The sequence below is a fragment of the Capsicum annuum genome, chromosome 9 (genome assembly GCF_002878395.1).
Source record: "Capsicum annuum cultivar UCD-10X-F1 chromosome 9, UCD10Xv1.1, whole genome shotgun sequence".
Taxonomy (NCBI): Eukaryota; Viridiplantae; Streptophyta; class Magnoliopsida; order Solanales; family Solanaceae; genus Capsicum; species Capsicum annuum.
This window is the reverse complement of record NC_061119.1, coordinates 598951-619584: the sequence shown is the minus strand read 5'-3', so window position 1 is coordinate 619584 and position 20634 is coordinate 598951. Positions and strand designations below refer to the sequence as shown.

The following is a 20634-nucleotide window of genomic DNA, read 5'->3' as shown; positions in this document are numbered from 1 at the left end:
TAGTTAAAAGTGTCTTTGATATCAAAAGACAGTTGAAAAGTGCCAGTGACACAAAATAGCAAATTGTTTAGATGATACTTCTTGAGGCCCTACTGGCTTTTGTCATTTTCTCTAGAGTAGGCTTACAAACCATGTGACAATGCTGTTCCATTTGGTTTGTCAGGCAATTGTGATTCTCCAATATCATTTTGGTTTACACAAAATTAGTATCCACATTGCCACATCAGTTTTTCTCACTTAGAAAACAGAAGATAGAATGGATCTTGGTTGTGATAACAACATTAAAATACAATACTATCCCTTGGATGCTCTAGCTAATGTAACAATTGTTTTTGATAAGATGCAGATTATCAATCTTTGACAGTAGTCCTCAATATCTTCACATCATGGATTGGTCTGCATTGATATCAAATGGAAGAGTAAGGGCAGTAAATGGAACTGGAATTAGAGTTTTCGTACTCAATAGTACGGTTATAGATAGGACTAACAAACTTTAAATGAACGGATGAGTTTTCTGCGTTCAAACATGTAGCAAGGACAAGTTGACCAGAACATTACATATAAAGTGGAAAGTTATCTAGTCTTTCAGGAAATTTCATTTTCTCCAAACAAAGACCACCTGAATTATCGATGTTTTCTGTACGCACAACATTTTAGTAGCATGGCATCGTTCTCATACTAATGTGAACATAAATGTTATAGGGAAGCACAATACCTGTCAGTATTATCAGTTTGCACACTACCAAGTCTCTTGACAATTTCCATTCCCCGACAAACCCTTCCAAAAATAGTATGTTTTCCTAAAATCACATGAACGAAAACTCATCAGCTAATAGTGCACTTAAACAGTGCACCATAAGAACAAGCTACAACCAAAGAAGAGATCACAATTGTACAAGCAATGCTTATGCTGATTGCAGACTAGAGGGACACATCAACAGAGCTGGGGCAGTGTATTAGATTCAGAATAACCAAGGTCTTAAAAAACAGTATTTTTCTATCGCAAAATGAGAAAGTCATCACAAAAATTGTTCTGGGAATCATGTACTAATATTTTAAGGCAGTCTTGACAAGCTCATGAATTTTCAGACATAATCTAGGAAAGGAGAGGATTTTTTCCTCCAGCTTGATTTGGTTGAAACCAAGAGAGATCAACCAGCATCTCATCATGGAAGAGCCTCCTCATATACATGGATAGTCATCCATGAACTTAGCTCAAACATGTTGACATGGGGATTCATCTGAATTTTGGAACACCTTTTTCTCGCCATCTAAATGGTTCCTTATCTAGTTTCAAGTTCAATTAAAAGTTATCGTTCTACTGTTTGATATACAAACAGGAAAACAGTGTTAAGGGAGCAAGTGTCATGGACTTAGACTTCCAATAAGCACACCGTGCGACACTTAACAACTCGCTCACAAATCTTTCATGATTTTGCAAGTTTAAGTAAGCCTTTTTAAAAACTAGATAGCTCAGGAAATCTTCAGAGCCTCCCTCTCCATGTCAACCCTTGCAATCCACTCTATTCCCGGTGTGATGTCTTTGGACACCTCCTCCTGTTCGTCGTCACTTGCCTCAGTGGCCGAAGGTAAGTGTGATGCCAACGATTCGCTTGGTGTAGGGTCGGACAACAGTTCCTCACTCTTCTTATGATTCTCTCCCCCTTTTCGGTGCTTCTCCGCAGCATCCTGTTTAACATTGGTTGTGCTAGCAATGTCCCCCAGTAATAACCTTTGCTCCGATACCACGTTGTCATGGACTAAGACATCGACTAAGCACACTGTGCGACACTTGACAACTCGCTCATGAATCTTTCACGATCTTGTAAGCTCAAGTAAGCCTTTTTAAACTAGATCGCTAAGGGAATGTTAATTTGAAGAAAGACACAAGAGGATTGCCAAAGAAAGCTTTTATATTACTCGAGACGTGAAAGATTTTGCTTGATGGTTTTACAAATGAATGCCCCTCTATTTTTTTATAACCGTGGAGTCCGGTCCAGCTTGCATGTACCTCGGCTAATTCCACGGAATAACTTTCACCTCTCACTAGTGACACGTACCAGGCAACTCTGTGGACAAAGCTAGAACATAGGAAGAAATCACCTAGTGTTGTCTCGATTGGAAATTGAACCTGAGACCTCATGATGCTCAACCCAACTTCATTGAACCACTAGGTCACGGGTGTGACTGCCCCTCTATTTATACTACTCACTTAGGGGCTCATATGCAAATAATAATTATTCTACAAGTCCCTCATATTTACAAAATAGTCCTCTCTCTAGAATTTCTACAATGCTAGAAAATTCCAAGGGTCTTCCATGCAAATCCAAGAAATTCTAGGATCTTCAATGGGAAATCTATTTCTCTAGAAAATTCAACTAAGGACTAGTTTCCTTTCCATGTAAGTCTTCCACATAAGCAACTTTGTGCCACACAACACCTATGTGGTGTGATGACGTGGCAGGTCAATCACACAAGGTACCCAAATACATCAGCACATGAACCACAGTCAACTGATTCAACAAAAAGAAGGCCTATTCATACAAATTGATGGAAAACAACCTGGATATGTGTACTTACCATCAAGTGACTGTGCAGGTGCCAAGGTGATGAAGAATTGACTTCCATTCGTATTTGGTCCAGCATTAGCCATGGATATGATACCTGCTCCTGTATGCTTTAGCTGTGGGTTTATCTCGTCATCAAACTTCTGGCTGCAAGGTTAACTTAAGCAGTCACTCAAAGGCCAAGTATGCAAAAAGATGATCTTCTTCTTCACGATGTCAGACAGACAAATTTTAGTATGACTACAAATGATAATCAATAACAAAAATGACACCACTATTAGATGCACCCATTAACTTCACCATCAGTCCCTTGTTAATGATGTATCTTCTTCAAAGGTTCTGGAGAAAACAAACTAGATGCAGAACAACAACAGCTTAAGCATGTGGTAGAAAATACTACGTACATTTGCAGCACACTTGAACAGATAGTAAGCCTTATTATTTACATACATGTGACAATAGAAACGGCTTTATTATATCTTCAACAGATGTATGTCAGCAGCAATATAACTATGTATTTGGCATGCTACTCGAGCTCAAACTTCAGTCACGTGAGACTACCCATTCAGTCCATTGTGTCTCTCCGTTTCTATTTTACTTTAAATTTTAAGAAAATTATACAATTCTATGATAACTTTTCACAATTGACAATTCATAGATAGCAACATTGATTTAGAAAATGCATAAGATAGTACAAGTTGCAATATCCTCTAGGACAGGGGAAAGAATTTTGCAACTGGGTATGCACACACATCCATTGCAATATCCTCATCTCCACCACTTTTATCTTCTAAATGTGAGAGTCCAAGTTATTGACCGGACAACATCCGCTCTATACATATTTTGATGGATGCACTAAGAATGAGTAGAAAGGAAGAATAAATAGGAAAGAAAAAGTGTAGGCAACGTCAACTCCCAAACAGAAAAGTAAAAAAATTATACCGAATTCAGAAAAGGAACTCAATTTGGAAGTAACGACAAAAATAAGACTAGAGTCACATATTGATAACGTGTTATTAATAATACTCTCTGGGTCAGTGGCATGGTGTTTAAGAAAGTAAAAAATACTTTTGAATCTTGTGGCTTTAATCTAAAGCTATGAGAATGTACCAAAATTTTTTACTAAGGTGGTTTTGAATATGTCGTACGTAAAGACAGGATTAGGAGCCGACAAAATAGGAAAGAGTCATTCTTTTTGCAATGGACTAAAAAGAAAAATAAAACAAACAAATTGAAATGGAGAGAGTAATAGAAAGTACAAGTGATCCAAGAAAGGTCGAGTAAAACTATTAAAGATAGACTTGCACTACTTCTTAGCATATTTTAAATAGAGCAAAGAGAGACTCCTATTTTGTAAGATAAACAATGTTAGATCCCCAAACTAACTAGACTGATGCCTGCTCTCCAGCAAGAACGTAGCTATATTATCTGCCTCTCCAACAAGAACTGAATTAGTTATAATGTGCTACTTGTCCTTCTCCTATCTCACAAGGGATATCAAATGCAATTTGAAGGACAACAACAACAGCAACATAGCCAATATAATCTCATAAAGTGGTAGGGTCCAAGAGGGTAGAGGGTACGCATACCTTACCTCAGAGACAGAGAGGTTGTTTCCGATAGACCCTCGACTCAAGAAAAAATAATTCAAAGCAGTCCAGAAAAAGAAGTAACATAAGTAGAAGAAATAGCATATAGTAACAAAAACAACAGATAGTAAACAAAACTATGTAGCTGAAGTACAAGAAAAAACAGATAATAACAGAAATCAATGTACAAGCAACTACAAGAGCAATACTACAACTACTAGTATTGATTGATAACAAGACAACGCACTACTACCTAATAGTACGGATGAAGTAAAGACATACATATATAACACAAACATCTAGGCCTTTACATACCCATAGATAGATTCTCCACCTCTTCCGGTACCAGTAGGATCTCCACCTTGAACAATAAAATCCTACATCCAAATACAAAAGTGATAAAACAATATAAATAAAGCTCCAAAAAAGCATTCAAAAATGTAAAATAAAAATAAAAATGATGATAAAAATGAAACCTTAATGATTCTGTGAAACTTGACATCATTATAGTAACCTCTTCGAGCAAGTTCTATGAAATTCCGGCACGTTCTTGGAGCATGCTTGTAATACATCTAAACAAATTACAAAATTTCAATGTTTAGCTCATTGCACAAGTTCAAAAATGGAAGAAGAAGAGATCGAGTACCTCAAATGTAATAGGACCCATGGAAGTTTCTAGAGTGACCTCTGGTGGTCCTCCTTCTGCACTCGGCCACATCTCTGAGATTCTACCAAGGGTTTTTCAGCTAATTAAGTGAACAAATTTTGAACTAATGGGGGAATTGCGCCTGCTTTGCTATCTATATATAGGCCGGATCTCCTCTTATTTGGGTCGGGTCGGGTTGAGGAGGAAATTAAGTAGGGGTGTGCAAAAATCGATTCAAAATTGATAGATCAAATCAATAAAAATGTTATTAACTTATCAATATTGGGTTAATGATTTTTTAAACGATTTCATAAATATTTTTATTGGGCTCGGTTTGATTTTCGGTTTTAAGGTTTTAGTTAGTGGTTAAATCGATAACTCAATAACAGTATATTAAAATTAAATTTTTATTCGCACTTATATAATAGTGACTTTAGATTCTATATACATGTTTTATTGTCTTTTGTATTTTATAGTTGTTGTCGTTGTTTTTTAATTTTATGTAGACTTTATACATGATGATATAGTGTAGAACAAATGAAAATAGAAGAAAGTAAAGAAATATTAGAAAGTTTTTTATCAAAATCATCCTTATTATTTCACCCAAACTCTAACTTCATCCTTATAATATGTTACTTAACTTAAAACATCCTTTTAAATTTTAAAAACTTGATCATGAGATAAACAATATACTCCATCTATTCCGTTTTACTTGACCCCTATACTAAAATAATTCTATCAATTAAATATACCATGATTTTATTACTATTATTTACTCCTATCATACTAACCACAAAATATCACAACAAATAAAGCTACACATAGGACAAATTTCACTGGAGAAGATAATTTTAATTTCTATGGCCCTTTGGAGGGGAGAGAATGAAAACTCTCCAAAAAAAAAAAAAAAAAGACAGAAGCTTGTGTCGTATAATACTCCCCTTAGAATTAGATATGGAAGAAGAAAGAAATGTGTCACATGAATAAACAATCTTCCCTTAGGAATGGATGGAAAATATAACAGAGGTATGTTTTTGGTCAAGTTTTTTAAAATTTAAAGAATGTTTCAAGTTAAAGTGAAATATTATAAGGATGAAGTTAAAGTTTGGGTGAAATAATAAGGATGATTTTGGTTCAAAACTCGGAGTATTTTCTTATTAGTTAAATCGAAAACGATCCAATAAAGACCAAAATATCTTATTGATTCGGTTATTGATTTAGCGTGTTTACAAATCGAAAATCAATAAATCAAATTGATAATGCACAAAATCAAACGAAACCGACCAATACGCACCTCCAGAAATGAGGGAGGGAATTAGAAAGGGGAAATGGGAACTCTCACTAATCAGTTGAAAGTTGAGGTCTATTAAAATTTTCTCGATTAGTGGAATTTGGTTGTGGATTTGGGGATAGAGTTGGGTTATAAGTTGTAGTTGCTAAGCGTGATTTACAATATGCAAGTTCGACATCTCTGCGGAACGTGACTTACCACAAATTAGATATCAAGAGAATTTGTATAGACATGGTAAAAAGAATACATATATCTTTAATTTTGAATAGAGGGAGAAAAACCCACAAGAAAGTTACAAATCAAAATATAAAAATTTCAGTAGTTCACCAATTGTAATGTTATAATTTTTGTCTTTCCCTTTTTTAATGAAATTTAAAGCTAGGGACACCAACACAACAATACAAGCACACACTCCCCCTCACCCAAAATGAAAACATATCAGACTAAATGGACACTTTAACAAAGGTACAAATTACAAAAGTAACATGAAGGAAAATACAAAGATTAAAATAAATTACAATATTTTTTTGGTCGTTGCATCTTGATTAATGTCTTCTGTTAAGAGCAATAGCAGACAAAAGAATCAAGATGAGCAAGAGGACAATAGTGATAAAGGCAGCCACCACAGCTCCACTAGTTGTTTGGCAAAAATCACCAAATTGGTTACAAAATGCAAGCCAATTAGCATCTTGGTTACCATTGTGTGCTAAGTACACTATGGCAGCTGATGCCCCTGCTGCTGATGTTGTCAATGTCACAATCGCCTGAAAAATAATGTGCACAACATTAATAAAAATTAAATGTTAAGAGTAACATAAAGTTTTGAGTTATATATATATGTGCACAACATTGGATGTTAACATAAAAATTTTGAGTTGCTACATAACATAATGTTTAGAGATAAACCTCCAGTAACTCCCCAAACTATGACCAAAGCTATTACTACGACATACTTCAACTTCACAGGGATCCTATTACACCCTAAACTCAATTTTAGCATATCTTTGTCACCTTTTTGTGCTGACGTGGCACCTTTATTACATAAAATGGGAGTCACGTCAGCTAAAAAGATTGACAAAAATACGCTAATTTAGTTCGGGAGGTAATAGGACCCCTGTGAAGCGGGAGTGTGTCATAGTTGAGGAAATACCAAATGTTTTACTCTAAAGTTTATAATATATAGTCTTGAGTTGCTACATATGAAGTTCAGATATTTGATAGTGTTACTAGTAGTTAGTTCATACGATGTCCTAACATCATTTATGTTGTTATAAAAACTTCTCATTAAGAAAATATGAAGGTACACCGTGCTTACGGTGTCAAAGATGATGAGGAGGAGCCTTGGAGCAACGACATGAGAGCGCGCAATGCACACTATAGAGAACGGTATGGAGAGGACTAGATAGGCAACCACAATTGACATAGCTACCACAAAGAACCTGCAAAAATACATGCAGCAACAAATTAAGCACTAGTATCTGGACTACACATGCATGTATATATTAATATCGTAATCGTGAAAGTAAGACAGGTACGTACGTAAAAGTAGGAAGATCGTCGTAGCCAGCTTCGAATTGAAAGAACTGAGTAAAGAATGGAAGAGTTTCACCAGCAGTAGCCATGCCAACAGCAGCACCAATGGAAGTAGCAACAGCAGCAATTCTCAAGATTAGATCAAAAATAGCAATGCCTCTTTTGTAACTACCAGCTCTTTTAGTTGGAACTGCAGCACTTGAAATAGCATGAGAAGGTGATCCTAATAGTGGGGCTTTTCCTACTTTCCTCTCTAATTTGCTATTCTCTCCCATCTCAATCTTGGTTGGCTCACTTTTATCCATTTTGATGCTTTTGTTTTCTTGATTCTTCAATGCCTAATGGTTTTGCTTGCTTGTGATGAGAATAACAAAGTGGAATGGACATTATATAGTGCTAAAATGAATTAAACTACTAAGGAAAATAGTAGTATCATTTTTTAGACTAATGGAGCTAGCAAGGAGGTTGGTTGTTTAATGGTTTCAAGTACTATCAATGGAAGCATCCAGGAACTCCAACTATCACCAAAGTTGCTACGATACACTCCAACTTCACATGGTCCTACTACCCTGAACTCAATTTTACTGTACTTTTGTCACCCTTTTGTGCATGTGGCACCTTTATTACATAAAATGGGGCACAAATCAAAGGTGTCACGCCAGCTAAAAAGGTTGAGAAAAGGTGTCACGTCAGCTGAAAGGGTGGACAAAAGGTGTCACACCAGCTAAAAAGGTTGACAAAAATATGCTAAAATTTAGTTCAGGGGATAATAGGACCCCGTAAAGTTAGAGTGTATCGTTGTAAATTTGATCATAATTCGGGGTAATTGATGCTTTACTCATGGAAGTTTTAAAATCAATTCATTTTTTATTTTAGTAAGATTATTTTAAAATAGCTAAAAAGGAGCAAGAAGAGTGGTTGTTCAATTCTATTAGCAAGGAGGGTGGTTGTGTAATTCTTTTAAGTATCTCAAATTAGATAATGGAACTTCTAAAAATAGTTATTTTAAAAAAAAAAATCTTAGTTAACAATATTATTTTAGCTAAAAAGGAGCCAAAAAAGTGATAAATGGGGCAGATAGAACAAGAATGATTGGTGGACCAAGTTAGAAATTAATTGGAAAATCACTATCATATTACCTAATCTTATTATTATAGTTATTTGACTACCATTGTTACAATTAGTTAAATAGAAAACATACATTTTAAAATTAATTATGTTAAGAATAACTTTTTTGCATGGATGAGTCAAGTCGAAATTAATTTATTCCCATGAGTTGACAACTAAACAACGAACTTTTTCCCCTAATCCACTATGCAAATTAGTTGAGATCATTAATCCAAACAAACAAAAAGAGTCTTACAAATTAATGGAAGTTGGATCATTGGGATATTTGACTTTCTTAGGTTCATCGATTCAATTTTTTTTTTCTTTTTTTTATAATAGAAAATTTTCGAATGCGTGTTGTTAAAATTCACAGGATTTCAATTTTTAGAAGTAAACCTCTCAGACATTGTCATGAAATTTCACTTTTGAAACTTCATGACATACAGATACACAAACAGAAAAATTGTTCAATCAGGAGTGTATTGTGTTCTAGATTTAAATTGAGCTAGGCCTTCTTTATTATTATTATTTATTTATTTTCAATTTAGCATAGACCATTAAAGAAAATGAGTTATCATTTGTTAACCCATTGGGTTGAAAAAATATCAATTTCAGAGAATACTAAGTTGGGCTACTGTTTAACTGAACTAATTTTCTTTTCTCGACAGACGTGTGTTGGACTTACATAAATTAGTGTACTCAGTAAAACACTCTATTTTGTAAAGTGAAATAATTGGAGACTCTTTAAACGATTCGTCCTGTTCATGTCGGATCCTCCAAGAGTGATTTATTTTTGGAGGATCTGACACGAGTGTTGTATCATTTTTGAAGAATCCAAGTGACATAACTGGTGGATATTTTCTTTGATTTCTCTAAAAGTAACCGGGCCCACCCCTGGAACCATGGGCTAACATGCACCGATTTGGCCCAAAAATGGCTCGTTCATGCCGTTTCGCCTATTTGACCACCCAAATGGCCCAGTCGGCCCACCCTCCCCCGCTCCACAGCCAGCCGGGGGGCCGCCAGTCGATTTTCGGCCCAAAACTCCACCCGACCCCGGGCCCACCCCCGGAACCGAAAGGGAAGTGGAGAGGTATATTGCACTACTACATTGTCCTTCTAAAATTGAACAGAAAGAAGTAAATAACCAAACAGCCAAAATGAGAAGAATAGATACTTCTGATGGTAGAAAATCAACAAATTCCCTCTACTCCATTTTCTGTAACAGTAATACAGGTGCTAAAGCTGGTAAATATGCCTGAATCAAGATAAACAATCTATAGTTAAGAAGAAACTATGATGGCAAACTCCATCCACGTTCGGCTAGTGCTTTAATCACCTGGGCAGCAGCCTCCTTAGTATCATTCAGGGGACTATAGCTCCAACTTTCAGATATCTATAAAATAACAGGATGAGTATAAGACATAGTCACAACTTTTGATTCCAGGCATCAGGCCCTTGCATGGCCGGTGACTGTAACGCGTAAGCTTAATGTTTACCGGTGTATTCACTTGAATTCCAAATTTAAAACGTGAATGGTTGCAGTAAGAGAAGATAATGTCAAATGGCACGTGGAATTATCCACTTCCAATTGTATTTCAAAACTATGCAGTGCTTTTAGTAGTTGTAGAATTAAATAGTGCCTACTGCCAGAAGTAGTACAAACAAAAAATAATGTACGATAACTCTACTCACATCTTCTTTTCCAGTGAATGGCCGAACCACTCCTCGATTTTTCAAGGATCGATGGAAGTCTCTGAATTTCCACGTACAGCGCTCAGCACCAATTACATAAACAGGTTTCCTGAACCGTAAACTCTTTAGATGAAATGCTAATGAAAAGGAGAACAGAAGGGACATTGAATTGACAAGAGTCAACATAATAGCAACTTACCCAGTACTGCAAGCCTCACTTAACATACTAACTGAGTCAGCAGTGACAACAAAAGCATCTGCAAGAGCCAAATGTCCCATATGTGGATTCGGACCTGAAGGGTATCAATGTTAAAAAAGGCTGCGTACATCATGTCAGTGGCATCAGCAGGAAATACAGCTAGAGACACAGTTCCAAATATTCTGTGAATTGGCCGAGAATTGAAGTATCAGCAATATCCCCTCTTTGAGGGAAAAGGATTGAAGTATCTCTAAAATCTTATCGCTTGCTTTACTTTCTTGTTAGCCGGGGGCACTTATTGCCAGAAGATGATTTTTTGTCAATATTTCATACCATGCGACGGAAATAGAAGATTATGCTATTAATTGTCTTCCATCTACATATAGGAGGAAAGACAAGTAAAAGGTTTCATAACAGAGATAGACCACAATGTCCTCTTCTTTTATGTTAGTGGGCAGAGGAAGAAGAAAGAAATGTTATGCAGTTTGTTTGATGAAAACCACAGAAGAACATCTAACAGGGGCATAAACTAAATAAACCTCTTCTGTCCTGAGCATCCTTTCCTTAAATGGCAAACTATATCCCCATTTTTTGTCGAATTTTTATACAAGATCTGTGAAGGAATAATTAAAAATCTGACATCAGAACACCCTTTTGTTTAGCTCATCAAAAAGCTCAAACTTCTGTTACTTGCTTCTTTTTGCTGTTCATTTTTGCATTGACGAGTGTTCTCTCCTGCATTCCTGCTTTACTCTGTTTTATATTCCCTATGGGTGCCTTATCTATGTTATGTCATCTTCTTCTGTGCTGTACTATGTGTTTGTGTGATATCTCGTGACTTGAGCCGGGGGTCTTTCGGAAACAGCCTTTCTGCTTCATCAGAGGTAGAGGTATGGACTGCGTACATCTTACCCCCCCAGACCCCACTAAGTGGGAATACACTGGGTTTGTTGTTGTTGTTGTTGTTGTTGAGTGTTCTCTTCTGCGAGGGATAGGAATACAAAGTTCTTGCTTACCGGATAATTTTCCTAGTAAAGGGAAGAAAGTTTGACAAGCTAAGAATGCATCATTGAAAGAGGAACTCAAACTGTGAAGACTAGTTTCACTAGTTTCAAAAGCTTGATTAACCCTTGGGATTGAATCTGGTTAGGGTATGCCCCTGTAAAGACTAAAACCCCGTCGAGACGAAAATAGTAAAGGGGCGAATGCTCTTTGGTAGTGAGTGCAAACTTAATTTCTGTCTGGTTAGCAGGAATTTCTTGACCATATCTGTGGCCATTGGGTTAAGGGATCATTGGTCTCTTTATATGGTCTTGGGCAATCCTTGTGTCATGAGCCAGCTTTTGCAGTTGAGTTAGCCCAAAGTCATTTCTTTATCATAGTATGAGAGCAGGCAAAGGTTCTGGGATCGAACCTCACCGCTATCCATTATCAAAAAGAATTTCCACATGCTTGGCCCATGAAAAAGAATCAGGCCCATGCATAAGGGGGCATGTTGAGAATATAATTAAGTAAATAAAAGTGTGTTATGGTCACACAATTCAACACAAACATTGCATCAACAGTACCTTCACCATTCCATATGCGAACTTTAGGATGATTTCCAAGTTCTTCCCGTATGATGTCCGAGACCTGTTAACTACAATATCACCAACCAATAACCAGAAGGAAAATTGGCAGATGAAACTGATGAAATCATATACCTTACAAGGAGTCCTACGAGAGAAAGATACTCTGATGCTCCCACATGTTGGAACAATATTCAGCAGCAATGCTGTTAGCTCCAGTGCTAGGTCTGTCCCGTATCTACAATGACCTGGAAAGAAAGACTTGTGAGCCAAAAAGGAAAATAGCTAGTTTAAGTTGTAATAAATGTGCTGGAAAATTCTAGATTTTGACAAGTTTCACAAGAAGAATTAAAAGCAGATTTCTCATGCCAAAAAGAATATCAGTCATCATGGAGAACGATATATTCCACCATACAGTTCTCTGGACAACCCCAAAGGAAAAGATTTCTTTAACTTGTCTCAGCAATCAGCCCGCCCTTTGACAGTCAGATTTCTTATCACAAAAACGACTATACCTGAGTTTCTATTCAAGGAACTTTCTCAATCACTAAGCATTAACAGATACATTGGAATGAAATAGCTCTTCTTTGTCTTCAAGCAAAGGGTGGGGAAGGGGGAAGCAGCAGGAGGTTTGACCCCTTGTTCATGTAGATTTGACAAAGTCCCTAAGTCGTAATCCCTGTAATAAATAACAAGGGGAAAAAGAACAAAATGCTCACTTGTTCACGAAACTTAGCAACTTCTGCTCAGAGGAAAAAGTATTTACTAGATGTAAAACAATTTACCCAAAAATGACTAGGCAAGCACCATTCTGCAAGATGAAGCGCTTTAGCAACAATAAGAGCATACAAGTATGTATATACGCAGCACTATCCAAACCATCCTTCCCCTACCCCTTCAAATCATATTGTACAAATAAATATGATCAGCCATGGTTTCTAAAGAGATGCCATAAAATCCAGAGTCCTTAGCCAGACAAACAGAAGGCAACCAATAAGTGCTTCTAAATAACCGAGCAAAGGAACTCAAAAGAAGAACTTAAAGGTTTAAACATAAGATAGTGTTTATACAGTCATTTCCTATAGTAACAGACGATGCCAATTGTGACTAAAGCACATTCAGAACCTGGTTAGTTTATTTCTTAACATTTTCACGAGGATTAAAGACTAGCAGCCAAAATGTAATCACCCCTTCACAACAAAATAAACAAAGCACAGTAGAGGAAAAAGACTTAAAAAAGCAAATTACCTGTAGGCCCTCCAACATTAACCACAAGCAATGGTCTTGGTAAAGTTGCTAACTCATCATGCCAAGTGTAAGCTGCATCCTTCAGCGCATTAGAATCAGCTTGATGAAGGGCTCCGACAGTCAGTACCTGCCACAAAATTCTCAGTGAAGATGTCTACAAATGTGGAGGTGGTAGAGAACTCCAAGGTTTTGCAAGAAAGATGTTTCAAGAAATTTGCATACCACGTGTCTCTCGGGAGATGTGCGAGGTGTTATCCACCTTCGAAGAAGCCAAGGAATTTTTTTTTGTCCCTCAGATGTCAAGGGATAATAATCATGACGAGGTGTGATCACTAGGTCAAACCTATCTAGACGTGACCTGGGATGTTGAATCTGAAAACACAACAGAATTTTACCATTTCTAACTAGCACTATACGTTATTAGCAAACTTTCATCGTAAAACTCCTTTAGAACTTCAAACATGGAAGGTAAAAGCAAATATCAAGGAAATACCAAACAGCATTGGCACTGAGAAAGGGATAGTGGTATTAATGTTGAAGGTTTATATTATCCTAAGTGCGAGAAAAAAGCCTAAAATAATTTATGTAGGAGATCACTTGTCATATGATATCCCTCTCTCCCTTTCACTATGTGTGTGTGACATGACCAACGCAAATACTATTATCTAACCGAATCTAATGTGCCAAAAATTAAAACCGATGATTATTCAATCTCAAAGGTGCAGGAGAGTGGATCAGTAGAGATTAATAAAATTCACATTAAAGAACCTGGATTCCTTATTTGAAATTTTATATTTGGTATCCCTCTCATTTGATATTTGGTTAAACTTTTAAAGCCATTACAAAGTCAAAGGTGAGTTGGTAACTAGAACTTTGATTCAACAAATTGTGCGCAGACCAAAACCGAAATAGAGTCCTGAAAGGAAATGGACCACCAGAGTGAAATTGTGCTTACGCGCAAATTAAATTCCATTTGTCTTTGACATCCAATGATTGGAAGAAACAGACCCTACTTGAAGAGAATTATATATGGAGGGCATGACCTCATAACTTTTGAAAGCTTTTCAAACTTTGTAGGACTATGCCAATTAAAATGAAACATCAGAGAAAAAGAAGAACATCAGAAAACCAATAATATTAAAATTCAAGAGAAAACCATTCAGAAAAACAAAAGAAGTAGCATTCGTAATTCATCTAAGCGAATATGTGTTTCCATCACTGGGTGAGAAAGTTCTGATATATCACACAACAAAGCTTAGTTTTGTCAAACCTGCACAGTGAATACATATTCTGGAGCTAACTGTTTTATTGAGCTTGAAATGGAGATAGTATCACGACCTGATGCAACTACTAATGATGGACCATCCCTAAATTTTGAGAAAGTGAAATAGAAAGATCAGATGTAATGTTAACATCTGAAAGCAAGATTTGTTCCAACACTACCTCCTGCAAATAAGAACTCGTAAACAAGCTCATGGGAAGTCAGTATTGCAGTTGCATAAGAACTATTGCAACACACAAGCATAGATAGTTTGCTCAGGGTCTCAAAAGAAACTTCCTCCGGCAGAACCAATTTTACATGTAATTGTGCATTGATCAAGTGTCATATACCTATTAATCTTTTTTATCTCAGCAACAACAACATACCCAGTGTAGCCCCACAAAGTGGGGTTTGGGCTGGGGGACACGATTTATATTTTATCTCAGATTTATATTTTTTTGCTTCAACTTCCTCAACTGTTTTGCACTTCCCATAATTTTGAAAGACGTTTGAGTTTTTTTGGAGCCCAGTTGCTATACCCACGTGACTTTTACTCGAAATAACATAAGAAGAAAATATCTAAGCTATTTTAGAATTCTATTTGACTTTATATAAGATTGGGTCCGGACAACAACCATTGCAACATTTTTAATGTGATTGCGTCAAAGAGAATCTTCCGGCAAACACTGCTTAAACTTGAATTCTAAAATGCAATTTGTTTTCTTTAACGGTGGTATGAGTCTATAGAACAGATCCTATTCAAGTAAGGTCGTGCAATTTGTTCTCTTCTTGGATAAAATTTTTTAATATTATGTCTATCCCTCATGTGCAACCTTTTTGATTGATTTAAAAAGGTTTCACATGAGGGATAGAAACTGTATACTAGAATTTTTACCTAAAAGTCAGTATCCTTAAAGGAATACTTGAAGTTTTGCGCTTCCCTTCTTCTATTCCTGAAGATTGCAACAGGTGGGGATTCATAGTAAAAGAAAGCTATATCTAAGGAGAGTTTTCTCTCTTTCTCTTGCTAAATATCTATATCTTCGGTATATAGCAATTTTGAGCCATCAACTCTACTACTTTGATTGTCTAGAAAGTTCAGGTGCTCAAGGCCAACAACAATATTCATTATCTTCAAGCTTAAGATGAAAGGAATTTCGCTTTAGTCTAGTGGTAAGAGCACAATACGTGATGTGTAGATTGCGGATAGGCGCATATAAAGGGTTTGAATACGACTGCGGACAAAAGCATGTTGTTTAAGTGGAGAAGGATAGAGCAGTGAGCATCCACAGAGTTTCATACTGTGAGCCACTAGTCATAGAGATGTCTAGATTATCGAAAAGAAAGATGAGAAGAATCCCCAAAAAACTGTCTGCATCACTGTTCATAACCAGTAAAGTTGTCCTACTCATAAACTTTTTCCTCCAAACCAATGTCCTTGAAGAATTTAATTTGTGCTATATGTTCCTTCGCTTTAAAGTGAGCAACATATAAGGACCTAAAAGCCCCAATCTATGTTCCATTTCAGTAAGTTTTAAGATGCCGAACATCTTGTAAGTTGTACCTATAGTCAACAACGAAGTCCAACAACTTCATTGAACTTTCGATATTGTCTAATAAAATTTTCAAAACAAAAGTTCAACAGTAAAATAAAAATGATCAGACAAAATGAGAAGAGCTTAAACCATATGCACATACTCATATCGATGTGTTTCACAAACAGAAGGCCAAACAGATACTGCCTAGCTGCTTAAAGAATATGCAATGTAATTAAAAGCCATTATTTAAAGTGATGAAGCAATGTAAAGCGAGGGATTATCACTTTATGGGTGATTCCAACAAGAAGAAATTGATTCATTAAATTTCAACTTTGAGGTGTTAAATTAATATCAATATTATTGTCTATTGGATGCTGAAATTAGTTATTTTAGTTATAAGTTGAATATTAAAGTACTAACTTCTTATATTGCGGTACTTCATAATTTTCAGCAAATTGTGCGCTTCACTTCTCGTTTTTTTGCTTCAAGTTACAATAACTTTATCACTATTTTGGCGCTTTTCGCTTTTAAAAACAATTAGCAGACGAACTACTAATGTGGTCAACACAGAAAAAAAGGCAATTTAAATCCACCATTTTCTGATTATTTCATTGCTCTAATACCACCTGACTAAGAGCTTGAAACACATCATTTGGACCATAAAAGTATACAATGCACGGGATAAGAGAGAGAGAGAGAGAGAGAGAGAGGAATATAAATAAACTATAACAGAACATACTTGGCAAATGCTTCACAGGATAGTGTTGCAATATGTTTTGCATTAGCTTCTAGGATATCTGAAAAACCCGCATCATCATCAGCAAAACACAATAATTTAGCATATAATATTTAGACAGTTTTCAGTATGAGTGAACTTGCAGAAATCCATAGTACCTTGTACTTCAGCAGGAAGAGGCATCAATTTCTGTCCTCTGACTACAATTTGAGTTGGAAGTGTATCTCCATAAATCAACTTTCTCACATTTTCTAACCTTTTGTGGAGAGAAACAGGCAACCATTGAAGTCGCATGTTAATACCTCCTTTTGGCCTAATAACTCGCTGCACAACAACGAGCAAAACCATTGCAAGCACCACATGAGAAATGATAACACATTAAACAACTATGCCAAGAAAGAACTTACAGGACGCAGAGAACTAATAGTACAGTTAATTTTCCTCAAAATCTATTGAACTGAGAAAATTGCGCTCTTTTTTCCACATAACATGGTCCATTTGCAGACATACTGCAGAAATAGAACCCCTTATATCGTCCTCTTCAAATCCCATTCAAGGTAGACTAGACAAGAAATGTATTCCACCGACTTGCAATCACTAACTTGAGTTGATATCTCAGATGTCACTCAACTAATAGGCATTTTATTGCAAAAAGTCACTCTCTTTTCATTCCAATTCTCTTCAACAAAGAAAGTGACTTTCTGAGATAATAATTATCAGTCTCACTAATTCCATAAAACTTACTCAAAAAAAATAAAAAAAATAGAGCTTCATTGATCAACAGTTTGACATGCTTCTTTCAATCACCATAATCAAATCACAGAATACAAGTATCGATACACAAGTCCCAACTCTCGGCATGCAAAATATACTCCAAAAGAAGCATTATTCCAATTTATACTCCTCCATTAAAAACCAAGAAACAATAATGACACTAACATCAATAGCTAAAAAAAATGAACTTTAGGTTGAAAAAAAAAAAACTCTTTAACCCATTTCTAACGAAGTGTTGTCTAAACCATGGCACTCAAACTCTTCAAAAATGCATGTCCGATCGTTCAAAAATAGTGTATTTTTTAAGGATCCGACACAGGTGTGGCACGTTTTTGGAGTGTATGAACATAAATTACCCCTCCATTTCAATTTTTCACCTTTAGACCAATGAACATTTTAGTACTTTCTACATCATTTTTAATTTAAGGCCGCAAAAGTTAAAAGTCATTTATCAAATTAAAACCACACAAACAAATTTATCTAAAAAGTCATTTATCTAAAGATAATAGTACTAGCTAATTTATACATACATAGAGCGTTTGTAGATGGGATAATCCCAAAGCTCGAACCAAACCAAAGCACTGATTTTCTGCACCAGCTGCCCCATTTCCTATTATATATACTCTCCTTATAACCCTTCTTCCCATTTAATTCTTCTCTCGCTACCTTTCTCGTCTCTCTTGTTTTCATTTCAAGGGAAAAATATTAGCATACTCCATATGTGAAAATTTATTTGTGGCTTTTCAAATTTGGAGATTTAAACAAGTTTAGTATTTAGTTTTTTTTTTAATATATTTTAAATTATTAATAATAGTGATTTATAGTATTTTTAGTTTCTAGATATATAAATTTGAAGATTTTGTGTTCAGATTTACTTAAAAATATTTATTATTAGAAGTTTTTTTTTATTAAATTAATCTTATTAATTATGTCAACGTATAATTGACAAGGTTAATTTAGTAAAATAAACTTCTAATAAGTGTGAGGTACGACCGCATACAATATATACTTATCAAGCGCTTCTCCAGATCCTAATTAATGTATTCATTAAGAAGTGTATCAAATCAACATATGTCAAATAAAATAAAACGAGAACACTAAGCAAAAATAATACTAGTACTTATTTTTGAGCTAAAATTCTTTCATATACAGGTAAAAATGCATGAATTAAGTTGAAAAATCCTAACCTAGAATTTTTGTCTTATTTTATCATTTTAGCTAAAATCAAGTGTTTATAATGTCTTATTTAATTTATTTAAACACTATAAAAATGTTTTTAAGGCTATTTTGGTCTCCTATTCTGACTTTAAAATGCTTAAACTGATCAATGTAAACAAACTTTGATTAGTTTTCTACTAATTGAGACTCATAAAGTTAGGTGTAAATAAAAGAAATTTAAGCCAAATAAATAACGGTATAAGTTTTCTACTATAGTTTTCTTTTGTTTCGAATTAAATCTTCTAAAAATATTTCGGGAAAAAATTAAATTAAAATGTGAAAATATCAAATAATTTGCTTTAGAGATATCCAAGCTACATCAATATTAAGTTATTGTACTCATAATAATATACAATAGCCAAATTTAGGCAACTTTTTTGGAACAAAAAAGGATATTCATTCATATTTGAATTGATGCAATATATGGTATACTAAATATGGATACACATGAAAGTTTACTAAGTGTATATAAAAAGTAAATTAAATATCCATATATCATGTGCATGCGTGAATCTTTGGAAGGAATTACTACTATATATATATATATATAAGCGTCAGTGGCAGGCATCTTCCAGCTGGCTGCTTGATTCGTGATTTTACTATATCGTTTTTAAGTAATTATTATATAATATTTACTTATTAAAAAAAATATTTTATAAAAAATAAAATAGATATTTATAAAGTAAAATAGATATTCATGACATGATTGTTTCAACTGTTTCAATTGTAATTTTACTGTATCACCAATAATTAACTATTATGAGTCATCTAAGTACTTAAAAATTGATAATATTTATTTTATAAAAGGTGAAATAAATATAAAATGATAAATTAATTCTTGATATTTTAAATTAATTTGACATCTTATATGAGGTCACCTAAAAAATTTTCGCAAGTATTTTTTATAGCAATTTTGTTATATCACTTTTAATTAGTTATTACAAGTTATTCAAGACATTCTGATTTCGCTATTTCAATCGTGATATTTGGTTTACTCTCAAAATTATAGCAGTGTCGTTTAAATTGAAATAGTTAAAAATATTATAAATTACAATAATTAAAAACTTAAGTTACTTTAAAAGTCTAAATTCACCATCAATACCATAAAAGTTTAAACAAGAAGAGTATTATAAATTGCAATAGCAAACAATTTAAAATAGTAAAATACAACGGCAAAAAAGTAGTAAAGATTATAATATTTAGCAATGTCATATTAATCAGGATAAAGGAATATTACTTGAAAATTACGTTGAAAGTCGTATAAATTTAAATTATAATAATTAAAAACTTAAATTACTTTGAAAGTCTAAATTCACTATTAATACCACGAAAGTTTAAACAAGAATAGTATTATAAATTACCATAGCAAATAGCTTAAAATAGTAAATTACAGAAAAAGTATTATAGATCATAATAGTTATCAATGTCATATTAATTAGGATAAAGGGATATTACTTGAAAATTACATTGAAAGTCGTATAAATCATAATATAATTAACAACTTAAAATGTCTAAAACTATATATAATAAATCTAATTGACTTTCACAAATATTAATCAGTGTCATATAAATTTAAATAAAAATTAACAAATCATATCTGGAAAAAATAACATAAATTTAATTGATGTTTTAAATTAATTTGACATCTTATGTGAGGTTCACTT

The 20634-nt window shown here is 34.5% G+C and overlaps 3 protein-coding genes across 3 annotated transcripts; all 3 read right to left on the bottom strand.

The window, feature by feature from the left end:
* LOC124886970 (peptidyl-prolyl cis-trans isomerase CYP18-2) lies at nt 1-5055 on the bottom strand. Its single transcript, XM_047395901.1, has 6 exons — nt 4803-5055; nt 4633-4728; nt 4472-4533; nt 2581-2714; nt 716-800; nt 1-396 (listed from the first exon to the last, which is right to left on the bottom strand). The coding sequence occupies exons 1-6, from the start codon at nt 4872-4874 to the stop codon at nt 351-353; spliced, it is 495 nt and encodes a 164-aa protein (XP_047251857.1). The 5' UTR covers nt 4875-5055; the 3' UTR covers nt 1-350.
* Nucleotides 5056-5532: 477 nt separating this feature from the next.
* LOC124886969 (casparian strip membrane protein 1-like) lies at nt 5533-8005 on the bottom strand. The gene is made up of 3 exons (XM_047395900.1): nt 7633-8005; nt 7409-7532; nt 5533-6857 (listed from the first exon to the last, which is right to left on the bottom strand). The coding sequence occupies exons 1-3, from the start codon at nt 7929-7931 to the stop codon at nt 6639-6641; spliced, it is 642 nt and encodes a 213-aa protein (XP_047251856.1). The 5' UTR covers nt 7932-8005; the 3' UTR covers nt 5533-6638.
* A 1889-nt stretch (nt 8006-9894) lies between these two features.
* Nucleotides 9895-18567, bottom strand: LOC124886968 (mitochondrial fission protein ELM1-like). The gene is made up of 11 exons (XM_047395899.1): nt 18283-18567; nt 17137-17302; nt 16982-17039; nt 14714-14810; nt 13666-13815; nt 13444-13570; nt 12331-12443; nt 12196-12259; nt 10628-10721; nt 10429-10537; nt 9895-10129 (listed from the first exon to the last, which is right to left on the bottom strand). Exons 1-11 carry the CDS (start codon nt 18397-18399, stop codon nt 10028-10030), a joined length of 1197 nt encoding a protein of 398 aa, XP_047251855.1. The 5' UTR covers nt 18400-18567; the 3' UTR covers nt 9895-10027.
* Between the last annotated feature and the right edge of the window lie 2067 nt (nt 18568-20634).